Source organism: Callospermophilus lateralis, chromosome 2 (assembly GCF_048772815.1).
Source record: "Callospermophilus lateralis isolate mCalLat2 chromosome 2, mCalLat2.hap1, whole genome shotgun sequence".
NCBI classification, from domain to species: Eukaryota; Metazoa; Chordata; class Mammalia; order Rodentia; family Sciuridae; genus Callospermophilus; species Callospermophilus lateralis.
Genome location: NC_135306.1, coordinates 169,823,646 through 169,842,759, shown reverse-complemented (window position 1 = coordinate 169,842,759; position 19,114 = coordinate 169,823,646). Strand labels below are relative to the sequence as shown.

Genomic DNA, 19,114 nt, shown 5'->3' with positions numbered 1-19,114 from the left:
CAAAATAAGATAATGTAAGTAAAATAGTTGTCACTTTCTAGGCATCAATCAAATTTGTGTTTCTTCTCACTATGTCTCAGAGAAGTGAAAATTCAGCCTGTAATCTAGCACCATTTAAGGGTACCCAGATTAATGGCCCTAGTTTCTAGCCCAAAATTTGTCTGTGAAAAATGCTAAAGTCAAAATGCAACAAATGAATTCATTTTCTTTTTTTCAAAAGTACATAATCAGGGGCCAGGGTTGTGGCTCAATGGTACAGCGTTTGCCTAGCATGTCTGAGGCACTGGGTTCAATCCCTGGTACCACATAAAAAATAAATAAATAAAATAAAGTTATTGTGTCCATCTACAACTAAAAAAAAAAAGTACATAATCATACTTTGAATGCTAGGAAGAGCTATGAAATATTCCCACCTCTTGTTGGTTTGACTCAAGATAAATTTAAAACACTGAGTAGATAAGACTCAGAAAGAGATGAGCTATTACATATTCCCAAAGCTGAGGGCCAGCTACTCAGAATCAAATCAGAACAAAGCTAAAAGCAACAAATGGGCCAGCAATGGTTATTTTCACATCCACTTCAAACTCATCATGGATACCTTTTATTTCTACAGGACCAATTCTGCTAAATCTATAATGACCGGAACCCAAATTAATAAGGTCAAGTCACTCTAGGATAATTTATTGTCCTACTTTCTAATTAGTCATTACCATATCCCAACCATTCCATAATCTCAAAATCTTTCAGACTAAGAATTACCCTTGAAGTCAGCCTATAATTCCTTGTTAGATTCTATGTGTCCCAAATTCTGATCTGAGAAAATAACAGCCACCATGTCCCTGCAGAAACGAAATACCCCAAAGCCATGCCCCCAATGCTCACCTCCTCCAGTTACACCCTACCCACCTGCAGCTACCACTCAGTTAATCCCTATCAGGGAATTAACTCATTGATTGGGTTAAGACTCTCATAACCCAATCATTTCTCCTCTGAATCTTCTAGCATTGTCTCACACATGAGCCTTTGGGGGGTCACCTCACATCCAAATAATACCCGCTTCCTAGCTCCCAACCCCCACATACCATACATCTCCCTACTCTGTACCATACCTGCCTTCTTGGGAATCAGACCCTCCATCTCTCAGGAAATTTATTGTTGGCTAGAAAAATCTAGTTCTGGCTGGTTCAGATGAACCAACAATATTTAATAAGGTGATTTGCCAATTCATCCCTACCAGGCTATCATTATTTGCAACCAATTCAAATGACCAAAAGGGGAAAAGGGAGCTAAAAATTTTTAAAAACAAATTAAAACAAAGCTCACTGGTGGAGTTCATTTGCTCTGAAAAAGAAAGTAAGCATAATTGTAGTTTTATAAATTAGGAAGTTATTTGTATTTCCAAGAGACAGTTTTCAGGAATGGGTAAAGAGTTAGGGGTCTATAAGTAACTCTTGACCCAAAATAATATGGCCTTATATTAACATCATACTTTGTCATTTGTGAAGCACTCTCCCTCACACTGTGGAATCAAGATAGCTATTACAGTGAATATATCCTCATCAAGAACCACTCCCTCTCTTCACCCTCAATTTACCAGACTTCCTACACACTAGCTCTGTTCCCTAAGCACAAGCTGCATTCTGCCACAGGGCCTTTGAACTTACTCTCTTCCATCTGGGACACTCATTGTTCTGGATTTTCTAACAGCTGTCTCTTAGATTGAGTTCATACACCCTTTCCTCACAGAACCCTCTTTGGTTTCCTTTTCTCCACTGGTTATCACTCATCATCCTGGGCTCAATATAGTGTTAGCTTTAATTTTGTCCCTATTCACCATATGACTCCCCCCACATACACCACTAGAATGCAAACTCCCTGAGGACAGACACTTTGCATATCCTCTTCACCATTTAAAAATCCACCAGTGTTCTTAGCCCACAAAGAAGTGTCTGAAACAGATTAGTGTCTAGCCATTGATGAGTGAATTCTAATTTTACAGATAAATAAACTGAGGTAAGGGAGGAACCTGCCCAATCTCCTGAATATCCCCCTCCCTGACACAGCAGAGACTTGAGTCCACACCTTCAGACTCCTAGCTCAGCATCACTGTCCTTGCACCCCTCATCAATGTTCTGAGTCAGGGGTCTCAGCAACAAGGCTCCTCTGTCCACATTTCTCTCCACAGAAGCCACAGAGTGAATGTTACCCAGAAAGGCAAGCGTCTCACAGCTACTAATTCCAAAGGACATCAGAGACAGACTTTAAAATTCTCTGGGAGAATTCCATTGAACTTAAATGATTTTATGCATAAATATTAATGAAATTGTGACTTTTATACTAAAAAAGTAAAGGTTAATGGCTACATTTGCTGTTTTTCCATTTCTCAAACACTAGGCAATCCAAAATCTAATATGCATACATACAAGCATGAGCAATATGCCCAAAACATTATACTCCATTGCTATGATACTTCTCCTCTTGAATTAAGGTCAAAAGTCATCTGAACAGCTTCATTTTTTTCTGATAAAGATTTAAATTTTACTTAATTAGAGTGTTCCTGAAAACCTCCTCATTTTCTTGACAGCCAGATCCTTCCATTCACTTTCTTTTCTGCCTGAAAATTACTACTTTCCAATTCACATCACAGCCTAACTACCCATTCTCTTGCTCTTCAAATATGTAGCCTTTAAACTTTCCCTCAAAGCCATGTCTACACTCTGCTAGATATAAAGGTGCAAATGATGGAAACACCAAATCCTGGTGTCTAGTCACCTAGCATTTGGAAGTCTCTCTAGAGAGTACACATTTTCAGATTTTAACCATTGGCCTTCTCCAATAAGAAGCTTCTAGTAGAAAGCAAATCATACCATTTACTGGAGGAGAATATATGCCATTCATTATTTCCTTTTCTATAATTCTGTTACTGGTTTTTTTTTTCTGTTTTTTTTTTTGTTTTTGTTTTTGTTTGTGTGTGTGTGTGTGAAAATGAGTGGTCAGCTGGAACTGGACTCTATATGACCATCTCCTTTTTTATTGATTTTTTAAAAAAAAATAAATGAATTCTGTTACTTTATTTAATTAAAAACATGAAGAAAATAAAGGCAAGGAACTATGTTTCTTTTGGGGGGCATACATGACACAATGGTTAACAAAAAAAACTCACCCTCCCACACCCCCCACCCCACCCCATCCCCCACCACCCCACCCCACCCCCGCTCAGGGCAGGGTACCTCAAAGTAGCCCAAGAAAGAACCCCGGGCATCACTCTTGATTCCTCCTTTTCCACTCAGAGCACCCCATTTAGATAGGTCCAGACCCACCTGAATTACTCATTTTCTCTCCACCTGCACCACTATTATCTGACATAATTCAGCATCTGTAGGACAAGCCCCAAATGGCGATAGTTAGGCTCCCTCGCTGAGGCTTCTGGCAGGCTATGTTTTTAGTATGTAGCCAAGGTCATGAATACCCCGATTCAGCAAACTTGTTATGGTTTGAATTCGAGGTTTCCTCCCAAATCTCACATGTGAGACAATGCAAGAAGGTTCAGAAGAGAAATGATTGGGTTGTGAGAGTCTTCACCCAATCAGTGAATCAATCCTGTGACAGGGATTAAGTGAGTGGCAACTGAAGTGGTGGGGTGTGGCTGGTGGAGATGGGACTTGGGGGTGTGTCTTTGGAGTATATATTTATATCTGGTGAGTGGAGACTCTCTCTGCTTCCTGACACCATGTGAGCTGCTTCCCTCTGCCACATTCTTCTACCATATTGTTCCTGCCTCACCTGGAGCCCTGAGAAGTAGAGCCAGCTGTCTATGGATTGAGACCTCTGAAACTGTGAGCCCTTAAATAAACTCTTCCTCCTCTACAGTTGTTCTGGTCTGTTCCTTTAGTCACAGCAGGAAAGAAAAAAAAAAAGCTGACTTAAACAGTACTAGAGGTCATAAACATTTTGCTTGTGAGCATGTGCCCAAGTAAGGAACCTGTTGGTGATGTCCCTTCTTTGGCCTGCATATAAAAAAGAACAACTCAGGGGGCTAAATGGAACTGACAAGGGCAAGATGGAGCTGGAGCTGGAGGCTGCCATTGTCTCTGAGTAAAGAATGCCTACCATTCCAACCATACCTGGTATCTTACTTCACCCGCCAGGATCTCAGACCTATTTCCTGGGTCTGAATCAGCACCCCAACAGTACCTCATCCTCTTATTAAAGGTCTCGGTTCTAAACAATAGCACCAACCTCCTGTCTTTGGGCCACCAATTTGGCCTCCTTATTACCTGTTAGAGTCTGTAAACAAGTCAGGATGGCGCCTGGCATTTTGCCAGAGGGAGTGGTTTGTGAAGTAATGCCAGCGAGCCATTAAGTGTGGAGATTCCTTACTGGTTGACTGATGTATCTATTTTATGTTAATTAAGATAAGCTGTGTGGAATGTATATATACCACTCCTGTCCTACAATAAACGGCTCCCTCTCCTGCTGTATCAATCTACACAAGTTATTCATCACCCCCCCCCCCCGTTATTTTGCTGCAGCCGGACTGCGGCAATTACCATTCTCACTAAGCAGTCATGTGATCTTTCTAACACACAAATGCAATCACATCAAACCTGCACCCAAATCCTTTGCACGGCTCCCCATTTCCCTCAGCATAAAGATGAAACCTGTCTCACCTATGAAGCTATTCACGACCTGGCCTCTTGTCTGCCTCTTCTGATGACTTCTTCTACCCTGCCTCTGTGTCCTTACTGGTGTTCTCCCCACTCTTCCAAAACACTGAATTTTTCTTCTTCTGTTTTTTTTTTCCTTCCTCTTTCTTCTTCTCCTTCATGCTGGAAGTTGAACCAGGGCCTCATGCAAGTTAGGTTAGGACTCTTGCACTGAGCTACAGCCCCAGCCCTTTTCTGTTTTCTTAATGCACCCTGTCGACGCTCACCTTTTCACTCATGCTTTATCCAAAACATACTTCCATTCATATTCTCTTGGCCCATTTCTCCTTATACTGTTTTTTTTAATTTAAGACTAATAAGCATAACTTAAAATTACTACTTTCCAATTCACATCACAGCCTAACTACCCATTCTTCAACTTTGTTTGGATGAAGCAGGGTGCCCTGCTACCTGTATTTCTTCTATCACAGTACTGATGATACTGTTTCTTTAATAGACTAAACTCCTGTGTGTTTTACAATTGTAGTCCAGCTTTTGTAAACCAAATAGTACTTGGCAAGTTTTAATTGATATCTCAATTAATAAGGTGATGTAAATGATGTTAATAAGGAAGCCTACTAAGAGAAGTCCTTTCAATCTCAGGAACTTGCATTGGTACGAAAGGAGAGACCTATTTGTGCACTTCAAAAGCAACATGCATAGACTTATTTTAAGTCAAGCTCCCAATTTACTCCCTTCTTTCCCAAATGTAAGTAATTTAACAACTGAAAATATCATTTTTATAATATAAGCCATTTATATCTCATTGTAAAAATAATTAAACTTATTTATCTAAGAAATTCAGGGACTGAGATTATAGCTAGCTCAATGGTAGAGCATTTGCCTTGCACATGTGAGGCACTGGTTTCGATCCTCAGCACCAGATAAAATAAAATAAAATAAATATATTGTGTCCATCTACAACTTAAAAAATTTTCCCAAGGTAAAAGCCTTTTCTGGGCTGGCTTCATCAAACCAAGTAACGTGCTTCTGGAATTCCTCCTCATCACCACCATCATCTCTTTTTTAACCCTCTATTCTGGCATTTACAATAAATTAGCTAAAAGTAATAATAATTTAAATGTTTTCTCATGTTATTCAAAATTGTGACAGTAAATCTGCTGCTTTGAAATTACAGAATGCATTCAAAGTGAGCATCTATTGTTTGATATTTTCTATGATAATTGCGATCTGAAAACAACCATTGCAAGAAGCAAAAAAGTATAATATGTGCTTTCTTTCCTGCTGAAAAACATTGGGGGCACTAGGGAATATCTCAAGAAGTCATAGGAGAGGAAGGGAGATGACATTTATTGAGTACCTTGACATATGAGATGTACAAGTAGCCATTTACCTAACTGGTGTTTTGAATCCTCCCAATAAGTCGATGATGTGGTAATCGACACCTTCCCTTTACATGGGAGGACATTGAGACTGATATACATTAAACACAATTGCAAAAGCTTCCTCATGTAGTAATTGACAAATCTAGATTCAGTTCCTGGCTCTATCTGGCATCATGTCAAAAAGCTCTTTCCAACACAAAAACTCAGAAAATCAAATATTCTCTTTTGAAACACAAAATTTTAGTTTACAAAAAGGAGATGGCTTCTTGGGAAGCCAAAAATGTCCTCCTCTTCTTCTCATGGAATTTACAAGAAGGTTTTTTGTTGTTTGGTTTTGGGGTTTTGTTGTTTTTTTTTAAAGATCCCTCACTTTCAGCTTCCTATCTAATTATGTTTAGATGTAATTTATCTATAATTTAGGAATAAAATTGAAAAACAGAAGATTTACCATTATAGCTTATAGAGTTTCATATACTGGCGAACATTCAATTAGATTTAATCTGTGTTAATTAAGCTTTCCATTTTAACAAAGCTCTATATTAACACATTTGAATCAGAAAAAATAAACATTAAATCTGCAGTGCCATTAAGATAATTCAGCAAGACAGATTCATCTTTGTTGCTCTTCCAATGTGCTATATTGGTACTGTAAAAAAATCCATCACATTTGAAATATAGGTTTAGAATTAATAACAGAGTACCCGTTCCATCACATAAAAGAGCCTATTTCAATTACTACCTCCAAGTACATTTTCAATAGTCTTTATATTTAAGTTTTTCATTTCATTTGATCTACCCACTTAAGATGTCCATGGGAACTCAATTGGTTCCATTACCTAGGGAGTTTCCAGATATTACTTTGCCAAGAAGTTCACTCCTGGTTTAAGGAATCACAGTCTCCCAAATTATCTACCTCTAACTGTTGGGTCCCCACCAGGAGAGAGAGATACCTGCCTCTGGCAAGAAGGGAGTTCAGCCACTGAAGAAACTCTTCTGCCATTTTTTCAATAATGGCCTTGCCTGAGAGTAGCCCAAAGCTTAGCAGAAATTGGAAACAGTGATTTCCAAAAGAGTAAATGAAGTTCCTCTGGCTAACAGATTTGGAAAAGGCAGTTGGACAATTACTTCCCGTAGTGCACCTGATGGCTAAGGAGGATGTTCCAATCCAGAATGCTGTTCCCCATTGAGCTTCATCAGCAAAGGAGACTTTGAACTGGAAATTGAACATTATCAGGTTTGGGTGATAGTCACCACTTTCCTTTAACAACCAAATGAGAGGGGAAATGTTTCATCTGGCACTCCTTTGCATCCTATCTCCCCTCAGCATCAAATTTCCATTTTAACAACAACAACAATAACATCATCATCATCATCATCATCATCATCATGACTTTTTAAATTGAGTTCCTATTACATACTAAGCACTAGTATAGGTGTTTTACAAGTACTTCTAATCCTCACCAAAAAAAAATGCTATTATTATTAATCTCAATCTCCAGACACCAAAACCTTTACCCCTGTCACTATCTGCACAGCCTCTCCTATGTAGTACATCCAGGGCAATATATTGTCCCTGTGCCTGGGACAGTATATTCCATGGGAATTTGTAAAACTAGCCAAGAAGATTCTGAGCAGCTCTAACTAGAGATTGAGAAAATGAATCATACATACATTCAGTATTTATTAAGTGCATAGAATATGCCTAAGAGTTTTATTTGGAAACTCTTACATATGTTACTCTCATGTATTTGGGTACAGACTAAATAGGAAACATCACAACCAATCAATACAGATACTACCTAAGTTACTCCAATGTCCATGTTCTCTCATCCTTGGCACACTGCTAGACCCAGTCCTGCCACCCCTGTCCAGCATAGGCAGCTGAACTAAAGTCGTCCGCGTGAATTTGGGGTGACTCAAATACCACACAGACACAGAATACCTTTGGTAAGCTTCAGCACAGCTTTCCCCGGCTCCTAACCTCAGGCTCCCCAAAAAGTGGGGCAAGAGAAGGTCACCAGAGGCTTTTGTTAAGAGAGCAAGCACATTCGGAAGTAGGCTTTTACTTGGGGGGATGCTGTTTCTTACAACATTCTATCTGGAAAAAGGCAGAAGGGGCAGATTACAAAGGAACAGGTTAAGTGTAACTTAAACCCAGTGGGTGACACCTACTCCTGGAGCCACGCCTTGTTATCCGAGCTGGGGTAACTCCCAAGTTACTGTGACCTGGCGTTACCAAGCCATACTGAATGCAATAATTGTGCGAAACCCCAGGCATCAGGACTCAAAGGCATGTTCATCCAGGGCGGCTTCCCACAGGGTACTAAGGAAATGTGGTACAAGTAACGCATGACATTTCTAGGCCTGGCCCTATCCAAGGAAACTTAGGACAAAATTCTAATCAGCACAGAGGCAATTAACCTTTCTTTCTCAAGCACAAAATAAATACACTAACACAGAGAAGTTAACTAACACAAGTGAAAGATGCTACATATAAAATTATACCTATATGCATCTATCTAAACACAAAAACTACCAATTGATTTGAAAGGCACACCTCCAAATAATTGTTGGATATGTAAAGATTACCAGAAAAAAAAAATTCTGCAAATGCAAATACCTAAAAATGTTGCACATATTTTACATCTTCAGGTAATAATAAAATCAGAAATGATCCCCTATTTTGTTATTTAATCACTTGGAATTTTTAAATATTCATTAGTTAGGATAAAAGAGGAGGACAAGGTTAAATTTTAAAAAAACTAAAGAAAATGAAACATTATATAACAATATCAATGGGCTGTAATCAAAGCAATACTCACAATATAATATCTTCAGTCATTTTATGAGTTTTATAAACAGAAAATACTGAAAAAAAATAAACTAACATATAAAGCTAACAAAAAATATCAACAAAAAGATCCAAAAGGGAAAATGTGAAGAAATCAATGAATTTGAAATTAAAAATAGACTTGATCAATAAAACTAAGAACTGTTTCATTAAAAACATTAATAAATTATAATCTCATGATGAGCCTGCTCAGGGAAAGTGGGATGAAATGTATATCTCACATTATAAATCAGAGAAGACAATCACAAATATAAAATTTTATTGAGCAAAAGAGAATATATTGCCTAATTACTTGTCCAAAATGCAAATCTCAATAAAATATATGATTTTTAAAAGAGGTAAGCTAAGCTAATCCAAAGAAGAGCTTATAATTAGACAGAGCTACACCATAAAAAACAGAAATGAATATTTCCAATAATAAAAGTTTTACCAGCATCCCCAAAAAACATATTATTAGCCAAACAAATTCTGTGATTTTCAGACCAACATATACAAAATACTTTCTATGTTTTTTTCTAAATACACTTACATTTAATGTTTATATCTAATTATTTTCGGGCTAGTTTTGTCAGACATATTTATTAAAGAGATACTGCTTACATTTTTAAGCCAGTCTAAACCACAAAATAAATTTCAACATTAATGCCACTTATGACAAACTCACACCTAACATCATACTCAACAGAAAAAGTTGAAAGGTTTTTCTCTAAGACTTAGAACAAAACAAGGATATCCACTCTTGCCACTTCCTATATAGCACCAGAAATACTAGTCATAGCTATTATGCAAGAGAAAGAGAAGTACTTTTGATTAGACAAAGAGAATGAAGGAAAGGGGATGGGAATAGGAAAGGCAGTAAATTAACCAGACATTACTTTTCTATGTCCACATATGAATACATGACCAGCATATTACACATCATGTAAACCATAAGAATGGGAAATTATACTTAATATATGTATAATATGTCAATATATACTCTACCGTCATGTATAACTAAAAAGAATTTAAAAAAGAAAAAGAAAAACAGGATTCACACAATTACCAACCATGGTAATAACACATTCATATATTTTGTTTTTTGATCTATTTCTTTATAATATGGTTTATCTTCTTGTAACTACTACACCCATGTGACTGTTAGTACATCTGAGTGTTTATGATAACAAAACTGTGTGTTGTTATTGCCTATTTTATTGTATAAAGTGGCCTACAAAGTGTTTTCTTGTTTTTTTCTTATTTCTACTACAAAGCTATAGCAACCAAAACCACTTGGAGCCAGCATAGAAAAAAAATATACAAACTAATCAACCAACATAGAAACCCCAGAAATAAATCCACACATTTACAGCCAAGTGATTTCCTACAAAGACATCAGGAACATACAAGTAAAGGGCAGTCTCATTAATAAGTAGTATTTGGGAAACTGGATAATCACATGCAGAAAAATGAAATTAGATCACTCTATCATGCCATATACAAAAATCAACTCAAATAGATTAAAGATAAACAACAGACCCCAAATTATGAAAATACTATAAGAAAACATTGGGGGTAGTAGGGTCTATGACATAGAGCTGGGCAATTTTTTTAATATGACCCCAAAAGCCCAGGTAATAAATGTAAAAATTAACAGATAGGTCTACAACCAACTAAAAATGTTTCTGCACAGCAAAGTAATCAAAAGAGAGTAAAGAAAGAATTAACCTACAAAATGGAGGAAATCATTTGCATATTATACATCTGATAAGAGTTTAATATTTAAACTATAACAGGAAGTCAAACAAGTCAATAGTAAGAAAAAAATTAACCCATTTAAAAACAGGCAAATTATCCAAATAGACATTTCTCAAAAGAAGTTAAATAAAGGACCAACAGATAAATGAAAAAAATATTCAAAATTACTAATCATAGTGGAAATGCAAATTAAAACAACAATGAAATAGCACCTCACATCTGTTAGAATAGCTATTATTATAAATATATACATTAGCAAAGATGTAGAGAAAAGGGGGAACACTTACACACAATTGGTGAAAATGAAAAATTAGCAAAGCCATATGGAAAATGATATTGGAATTTCCTCAAGAAAAATTCCTTTGGGATCCAGGAATCCCAAAGTAAAGGAAATCAGCATGTGGAAGAGAAATCTGTACTCCTATGTCTACTGCAGCATTAGTCCTAAGAGCCAGGATAAGGAAATCAACTCAAGTGTCCATCAAAGGATGAATGCATAGTAAAAATGTGATACATATACATATATGTATTATACATATACACATATATGTATTAGATATTTTTTCCACCATAAAAAAATGATACCCTATTATTTGTAACAATGTGGGTGAATCTGACGGAGATTATGTGAAGTGAAATAAGCCAGGCACAAAAAGACAAATCATATGATCTGAGTTGCATATGGAATCTAAAATAGTTGATCTCATAGAGAGTAGAATAGTGGTTACCAGGGACTGAGGGGGGTTGTTTAAAAATGTTTGAGTTAACTCACATGAACAGTTATATATTCATTTCACTTATTAAAAGTTTAAATGTTTTAGCTCACTAATGAGTTTAAAGTGTTTACAACAATGGCTGAACTCAAAAATAATTTAAGTAACTACTACTATTTTTGTTAATATTGTTAGTTATTATTATTTAATGGGGCAAAAATCCTAAATCAAACATCAGTAAGTTTAATTGAAAGTTTATTCAAGGATTCTCAAGAATAGTTCAACATTATGGATTCTATTAATATAATTAATTAGGTTAATAGATAACAGTGAAAACAAAATTATCTCAAAAGGTACACTAAAGAGATATTTAATAGGTATTCATGATATTTTGGCCTTTCAAGTAAATCAGAAATGAAGTTAAATTTCCTTTATATCATGACTAGATACATAGATCAGAATTTATTACTAGACATTATAATCAACACATAAAGAGAACATATTAAATCATAAAGGAAAAAGGATTGCCTTCTGTCTTCTGACTTTAATTAGGACTTTTAATTTATTTATTTATTAATTATTTACCAGTGTTACAGTGATTCTAGTGGAAATTATAAAATAAGAAGTAACTGGTATAAATATTAGAATTTTGGAAAAATATTTTCAATGTTTTCAAATTCAAAAATTTCATACCTAACAAATTAAACAGGATCATAAAAAATTGAATGCTTGGGAGCAGGGTTGTGGCTCAGTGATAGAGCGCTTGCCTAGCATATGCGAAGCACTGGGTTTGATCCTCAGCACAACATTAAAAAACTAAACAATAAAGGTATTGTGTCCATCTACAATTAAATATTTTTTTAATTGAATGCTTGGTACATGGCATGCAATGAGCAAAAGTTAGCTTTCAAACAAACTTCACGTAGTTAAAAAAAAATCTGCTAAAACTCATTATTAGAACCAGAATGAAAATATCAAAAGAAAACTACAGACCAACATCTCTCTTAGAAACATAGATACAAAAATATTCAACAATGTACTATTAAATCAAATCCACTAATATAAAAAAATGGATTACACAATATAGTCAAGTGTTATTTATCCCAGGAACCCAAACTTGGTATAACATTCAAAAACCAATTCATACATCACATCAATAGAATAAAAAATAAAAACTACAAGATATTCTCAATAGATACAGAAATGGAATGTGGAAAAAATTCAACACCCTTCATAATAAAAACGCTAAATAATAAAAACATCCTCCATCTGATTTTTTTTTTTAAATCTACAAAAAGAAAATAATTCCTTCAACCTGGTTAAGAGCATCTTTGGAAACCCACAGATAGCACAGTTCATGGTCAAAACTGATAGCTTTTCCCCAAATATCAGGAGCAATACAACAATGTCTCCTCTCACAACTTCAATTCAACGTTGTACCATAAGTTCCAGGCAGGGCACTTAGGCAAGAAAATGAAATAAAGGACATCCAAGTAGGACAGGAAGAAATAAAACAGTCTCTATTTGCAAACAACATGATCTTCTCTGTAAATATCCTGAGCAACACACTTAAAAAAAAAAGTCATTTTGGAAAGCACTCTAGCAGTTCTACAAATAAACAGAATTTACACCTGATCTAGCAATTCCACTCCGAGCTACATACCTAAGAGAATGAAAACATTACGTCCACACAAAAACTTGTACATGAATCTCACTATTCTGTACAATATGCATCAATTTAAAAATTATAAACTTTTATGAGTGTTCATAGTAGCATTATTCATAATAGCTAAAAAGTGGGAACAATTCAAATGTCCAACAACAGATGAATGGAAAAATAAAATATGTTGTATCCAAGCAAGGCAAAATTATTCTGGAAAAGAAATGAACTACAGACACATACAAGATGAATGAACTTTGAAAACACTGTAAATGTAGCCTGTCACAAAAGGACCACTAAGAATATGAATTTATTTATATGAAATGAACAAAACAGACAAATCTATAGAGACAGTAACTAGATTAGTAGTTACCTAAGCTTCAAAGGTTTATGGGGAGACTGAGAGGGACAGCTGAGGAGTATGGAATTTCTTTTTGGAATAATAAAAATTTCTAGAATTGGTTATAGTGATGAATGCCCAACTTTGTGAATATCCTAAAAACCACTGACTGATAAAAACAAAAACTTAGGTAGGAATGCAATAATGCCCATCATATCATAATAGGGCAAATATATTCAATTCTGATCAAAAGTGATACAATCAGGATCACACAGGAGGGAATCACAAAAATAACCTGGGTCTCTGACCTTCCAGCCAACAATCTAACCATGAGTTACCTAGAGCCTCTGCTTCTAACTAAAGAAAATGCTTGGTCGCCTGATTTTACACATGGTCAAATGTAAATGCCAAACATTTGCAGGACAACTTTTGCTCCTGCAGAAAATTATTTCTTTGATAAATAAGAAAGATCCTGAGAACAATGAAATATTCTCATTCATTACAAATGGGAAACTTCTGGGAGGTTACTATAAATAGCTGAATTCCTAAACATATACCATTATATATTCCCCTTCAATTTTATTGCATCCCAGGTCTTCTTAACTAGAATTTAATCTTCCTGAAGGTGGGAATCAGGTTTTCTCTGATACCCAGAGCCACTGCATTACAAACTCACAATCATTTATACTTTGCCTTGATTAGAATAAACAAATATGGAAGAGAGCACCATAAAATCCAGAGACGATGATCTATTTCTATTTCTTCATATTTTATTTATTAGTCAATATCTGAGGTTTTCCTATTATAATGAAAAATTATCAGATGACTCTCCATTCAATGATCCTCAGGTTCTATTAGAAATCAGCTAGGGATATAAGAGAAGCTAATCTTAACTCTGTGTGGCAGTACTGATTTTTTTAAAAACCTTTTCTAAAGTAAGATTTTTGTAATTACAAAAGAGAAATCCAACAAATTATGTCTGAAGACAAAAAGCAAGGAGAAATGTATATTTGTCAAGAAATAGCAGCTCAATATGCATTGTCTTTTATCCGGCCTTATAGCAGTTCTGCAAAATAAATTATTGCCTACATTTTCGACACAGAAATTGAAGTCCCAAAATACTAAATAGCTGATGTCACCCAACTAGAACTAGAACTCCAGTCAGTGCCATGCTCTTTCTACTAAAAACATTCATTCCACGTTTCTCATCTACTTTGAGGAGCCCACCTCTATGTATGAAGCTATGCATTCTGGTCTTGGACTGTATGGTCCTCCACTCAAACTCAAGCCCACAAGGCCAGTGGGGAAAGATAGCCTTTCCATGATTGTGAAGCTGAGACTTGGCTTAACACCAAACCCCGGCACTCAGAATACCTTTGAACTAACCTGTATCTTTCAGAGGCATGTATATACATCACACTGTATTTCTCTGGATTCACTCAAAAACAGCCAGTTCCTAATGCTAACACACACCGCCCCCACCCCCCGACACACAAAAAAAAGCATCAGGGTGCCTCCTAACCCCTTGAAGCTGAGAGCAAACTTAACCATTAAAAACAGAACCGTTGATCCTTACAAATGCTGAAAGAGTATAAGGAAACACCTTCAGTTCTAGTCAAACAGATCCATTCATTGCGTCCCTCCTAAAAAAGTGCATTTCCTTACATTTCCTCACCTCTGTGACTACACACCAGCTCTATATACCCTTGGTTCACTTTCCTGCTGGAATTCTGCCGGTCCTTCAAGTCCTCTCTCTATGTGGTCTTCACCAACCAGTGAATTCAGTGAACTCAACACCTTGACATAATTTTGAAATTAGATGCCACTCTATTATTTCTTTATTATTAACTCTTTTTTATTCTTTAGCTTTAACGAGGTCGAGCCATTGAATGGTTAGAAACTTAGAACCCTTTATGAAAAGGGTTGAACCTCATATAGAGCAGTTTTCTTAAACGTCAAACCCACTGCCTATGGGGACCTTAATCCAAGTTTTTCCACTTGCCACTGAGGCTGTCCAATGATCTGACTTCCACCTACCTCTATAATACCACCCCTCACTGCCCACCCACAAATCTCATCTCTTCCCCCCACACACTTTTATATTCCAACCATGTACCCACACTTGCATTATCCTTCTTAAAATCTTGGAAACCTCTTTCTATAATGTTGTACCCCTTCATTCCCATTCCCCTATCAGAAAACACTTGGCTTTTTTCCTTATACAACCACAGGTCCTTTAGGAAGCCTTTCCTGGATATCCCAATCCTCAATAGGATTGAGCCCTCTCCCTTTCTTCCCTGAACTCTAACTGCTAGCATTCCATCACAGTGCTTTATGATATTTATTTGTCCACATTCCCTACTTGTTTATGTGACCCTTAGAATAACACTTTTGAACTGTTCACCTCCCACATGAGAAATTCTTATTGAAGGCTATTAAACATAACTAATTAATTTGCTTGATGACTTAAGTATGGTGGATAGAATGTGGTTTTCCATGAATAAAGTCAACCTTTTTAAGGCAGGAGAGAAAGACACTCATTAGTGATCCTTGGAGAGCAAATAAGGAAAACACTTTGCCCAAAGTAAATTATTAATGCAAAGTAGATTCATTAATGTGTTCAGCAGAAATCATTCCTCAGCTAGCCGAATGTTTCCAAGGAGCTCCCACCCCTAAACTCCAAGGCATCATGCATAGCCCATGAACTCTGAGTAGATTTTCAAAAGTGGAGATTTCTTACCTGTGTTCCAGTTCTCGAATGGACAGTATCACTCCTGAAGTTGATGGCTTCTGCTGTACAGTGGCCAAAAAGGTAAATTCACTCTTATTCCGGAACAACTGAATTAATTTCTCACTCACATGAGGGGCTGCATGGATCTCTCTCTCTGTATCTAAGAGTCAGGAAAGAAGAACGGGAGGAGAAAAAGGAGAAGACCAAGGAGGAGAAGGGTAGAGACGAAATAAAGAGGAGAGGGAACAAGAGAAAGAAGAAAAAAAAAAAAGATCACAGTTAAAAATGCCATGTTCAAGTATCCAGATCACATTTTTCATTTTCTCCTCTTGTCAATAGTTTCCATTTTTAGGTACCATTCACCACTCCATACGGCCACATTCGTTCAATGAAAAACCCAGAAATGCTATCTCTGTCACCATGCCCACTTGTCACTTTGACAAGTTCACAACTGGCCAGACAGTGATTTTCTGACATGGATTTTGACAGGACACTGAGCAATTTAGCCTTCTGCAAACAGATGAAGTTGCTGTAAATAAGCTGAGAGGCAGTCAAATAAACGGGGTCCTAAATTCAGAGAATCTTGGACCCAGCAGAACCCAAATGCCACTCAGCGTGCCTCCAATCTCATTTTTCCCATAGGCTTGTTTTCCTTCTCCTCATAATGCATTTAAGAAACCTGCCCTTGCCTTGTGCCTAGCACAGATTTACTAGCACTAATAATGGCAAATGACTCTGCCTTTGCTTAAAGAATAAACACAAAACATGCTCATAAGTGTGCCTGAATTTCTCTGCAAATATGCAATGGATTGCTTTCCTCATGAAATATTTATTAAAGTTGAATCCAATTCAGCAGGACTGGATGTGTGAGAGTCCAGCTAATCTTGCTCCTGGACAGGAATCCCTCCTTCTCCAACATCAGCATAATGACAGGCATTCATCACTCCATACTCAGACTCACCCTGGCCGTGACAAACTGGGTGTTATCTCATTATTTCCCCGTACATTTCCCGGCATCAGAAAGGGGCATCAAGGGAGCAAAGTTAGAGGAGACTACTCAAAGGATGATAAAGGGACATCGGAAGTATATTCAGTGGTCCCCTCTCACAACCCGAACACCTCCTCTCAATGTATGACAACTACTTAGTTATTTCTCCAGAACCACATGAGGAGTCTTTGAAAAACAGAGAACGTCAAAGACTACACCACATGGCAAACTTTTACAACAATGCTGAAGAATCTCAGCCTAAAGACTGGCTTCTCAAAAAAAGAAAGAAAGAAAGACTAATAATCTTTCAATTCTTGGTCTTGAGGCCCAGTTGTCTCATCTGCAAATAGAGGGGTACCTAGGGGATCTCTCAGAGCTTCCTATCTCAACCTGTAGTTCTTTGAATTACTGCTCAGCATACATGACACAGAAAGAACACCACAGCCTTTTCTACCTGCAAATGCCTAGGCTGAGGATGGTTTAAAAAAAAAAGTCGGGTGGGGAGGGCGGGGGTGTCCTGTACCACAGAGGCACCTGAGCCAGACAGAGCTCTCCATCGCACAAGTCCACCCGCATGACATTTGTTTTTCTGCCTGAAGAAAGGCCTTCGATATTCTACTGTAAAGGGCACATTGCTGGCTTTTGTCAAGGGTTGGATAAGAACTAGCCACTTAAGGAGTGCTTCTGTGCCTTCTACAAAATCCCAGGTGAAAACTTTCCAGTTGGCATTTACAACTAATTAAGTATATAAACAAATCATATTGCAAACTAGAGAATATTAGCAACTTTTATTAACATTATTTTTATTATCATTACTTCTGGGCAAAATGCTGCCGATAAATTCCACCTAGAATTTAATGCTAGAAAAATAAATTGGACTTTTGAGATTATGTTGACTTTTTCCTTTTGTACTCATCAGTGAGGAATGAGCCCAGTGAAGAGAAGGCCATGATTAATCAACAATGCCTGCTGGAAGAAAGGGGTATGAATATCATATTGAGTCCGGGTTTCCTCACTTCTCATTTAATTCTCCTTGGGCAATATCTAGCCCCATGACCAAGGGCCTTCAAATTTCCACAACCCTAAACTTTCCCTTAAGTAAAAGACCCATGTATTTAACTTCCAACTTGATATTGCCATGAGAATATCTAGTCAGCAGTTCAAATATTATGTGACTACCTAATAAGCATTTCAAATTGTATGTGTGTACATCAGAACTCCTTTTCTCTTCCCCAATCCTCTATCTGTAGATCCTCAAGTTCCCAGTCTTAGTAGGTGGTAATGCCCAGTTCCACAAGTCAAAATAATTAGAATTTATCCTTGATTCTTTCCATTTCTTCTCCCTCTATGTCCAACCCAAGAGTGAATCAAGAGGGCTCCCATGTCTGGAATCTGCCCACTTCTTCCTAATTTCATTCTTATAGCTCTTGCCCAAGCCCCTGTCCTTGCACTCTAGAACAGTCTAATGGTGTCCTAATTAGTCTTCCTGCTTTCATGCAGCCTTCTTTCCCCCATTTTTCCCACCCAGTAGCCAAAGTGCTCCCTTTAAAGCAAAAAGTCTGAATCATTGATTTTTTAGATGCTGAGTATAGTGTTCAGAGGGGTAAAGAATCATAAATCATAAAATTCTCCAATGGCTTCCCACTGTTCATAGGATAAAATCCAGCCCTGTTAGCCTGATCTGCAAAGACACACACATACTGTTTCTTGCCTGCCCCTCCCTCTCCATCTCACACTCTCCTCCTTGTTTGCCGGGAGCACACCCCACCCACTCCTGTCTCAGATCTTTGGACCCTGCCCTCTCCCCACAGTCATCTTCTACCACCTGTCCACATGCCTGACTCCTTCTCCTTTAGCACAAGCTACAAATGCAACCTCCCTGTCACTCTTTCTAAAGTAGGCTGTCCACCAATGTCCCTCTAACACACCACTCTGGTTATTTTCTCCATATAACTTGTCATAATGTATGGATTATGATCAGTTTGTTATTTCCTTACATTATTTATCACAATCTTGCCCCAGGCTTCTTTCTCATTTATTTT

The 19,114-nt window shown here is 37.1% G+C and overlaps 1 protein-coding gene across 2 annotated transcripts in view; it reads right to left on the bottom strand.

The window, feature by feature from the left end:
• Positions 1-19,114, bottom strand: part of Nell1 (neural EGFL like 1) — a 787,071-nt gene that overhangs the window by 686,131 nt on the left and 81,826 nt on the right. For both annotated transcript variants that reach the window (XM_076844271.2, XM_076844272.2), the window contains exon 3: positions 16,094-16,244. In XM_076844271.2, the coding sequence (XP_076700386.1) occupies positions 16,094-16,244 (151 nt within the window). The remainder of the gene's footprint in view (positions 1-16,093; positions 16,245-19,114) is intronic.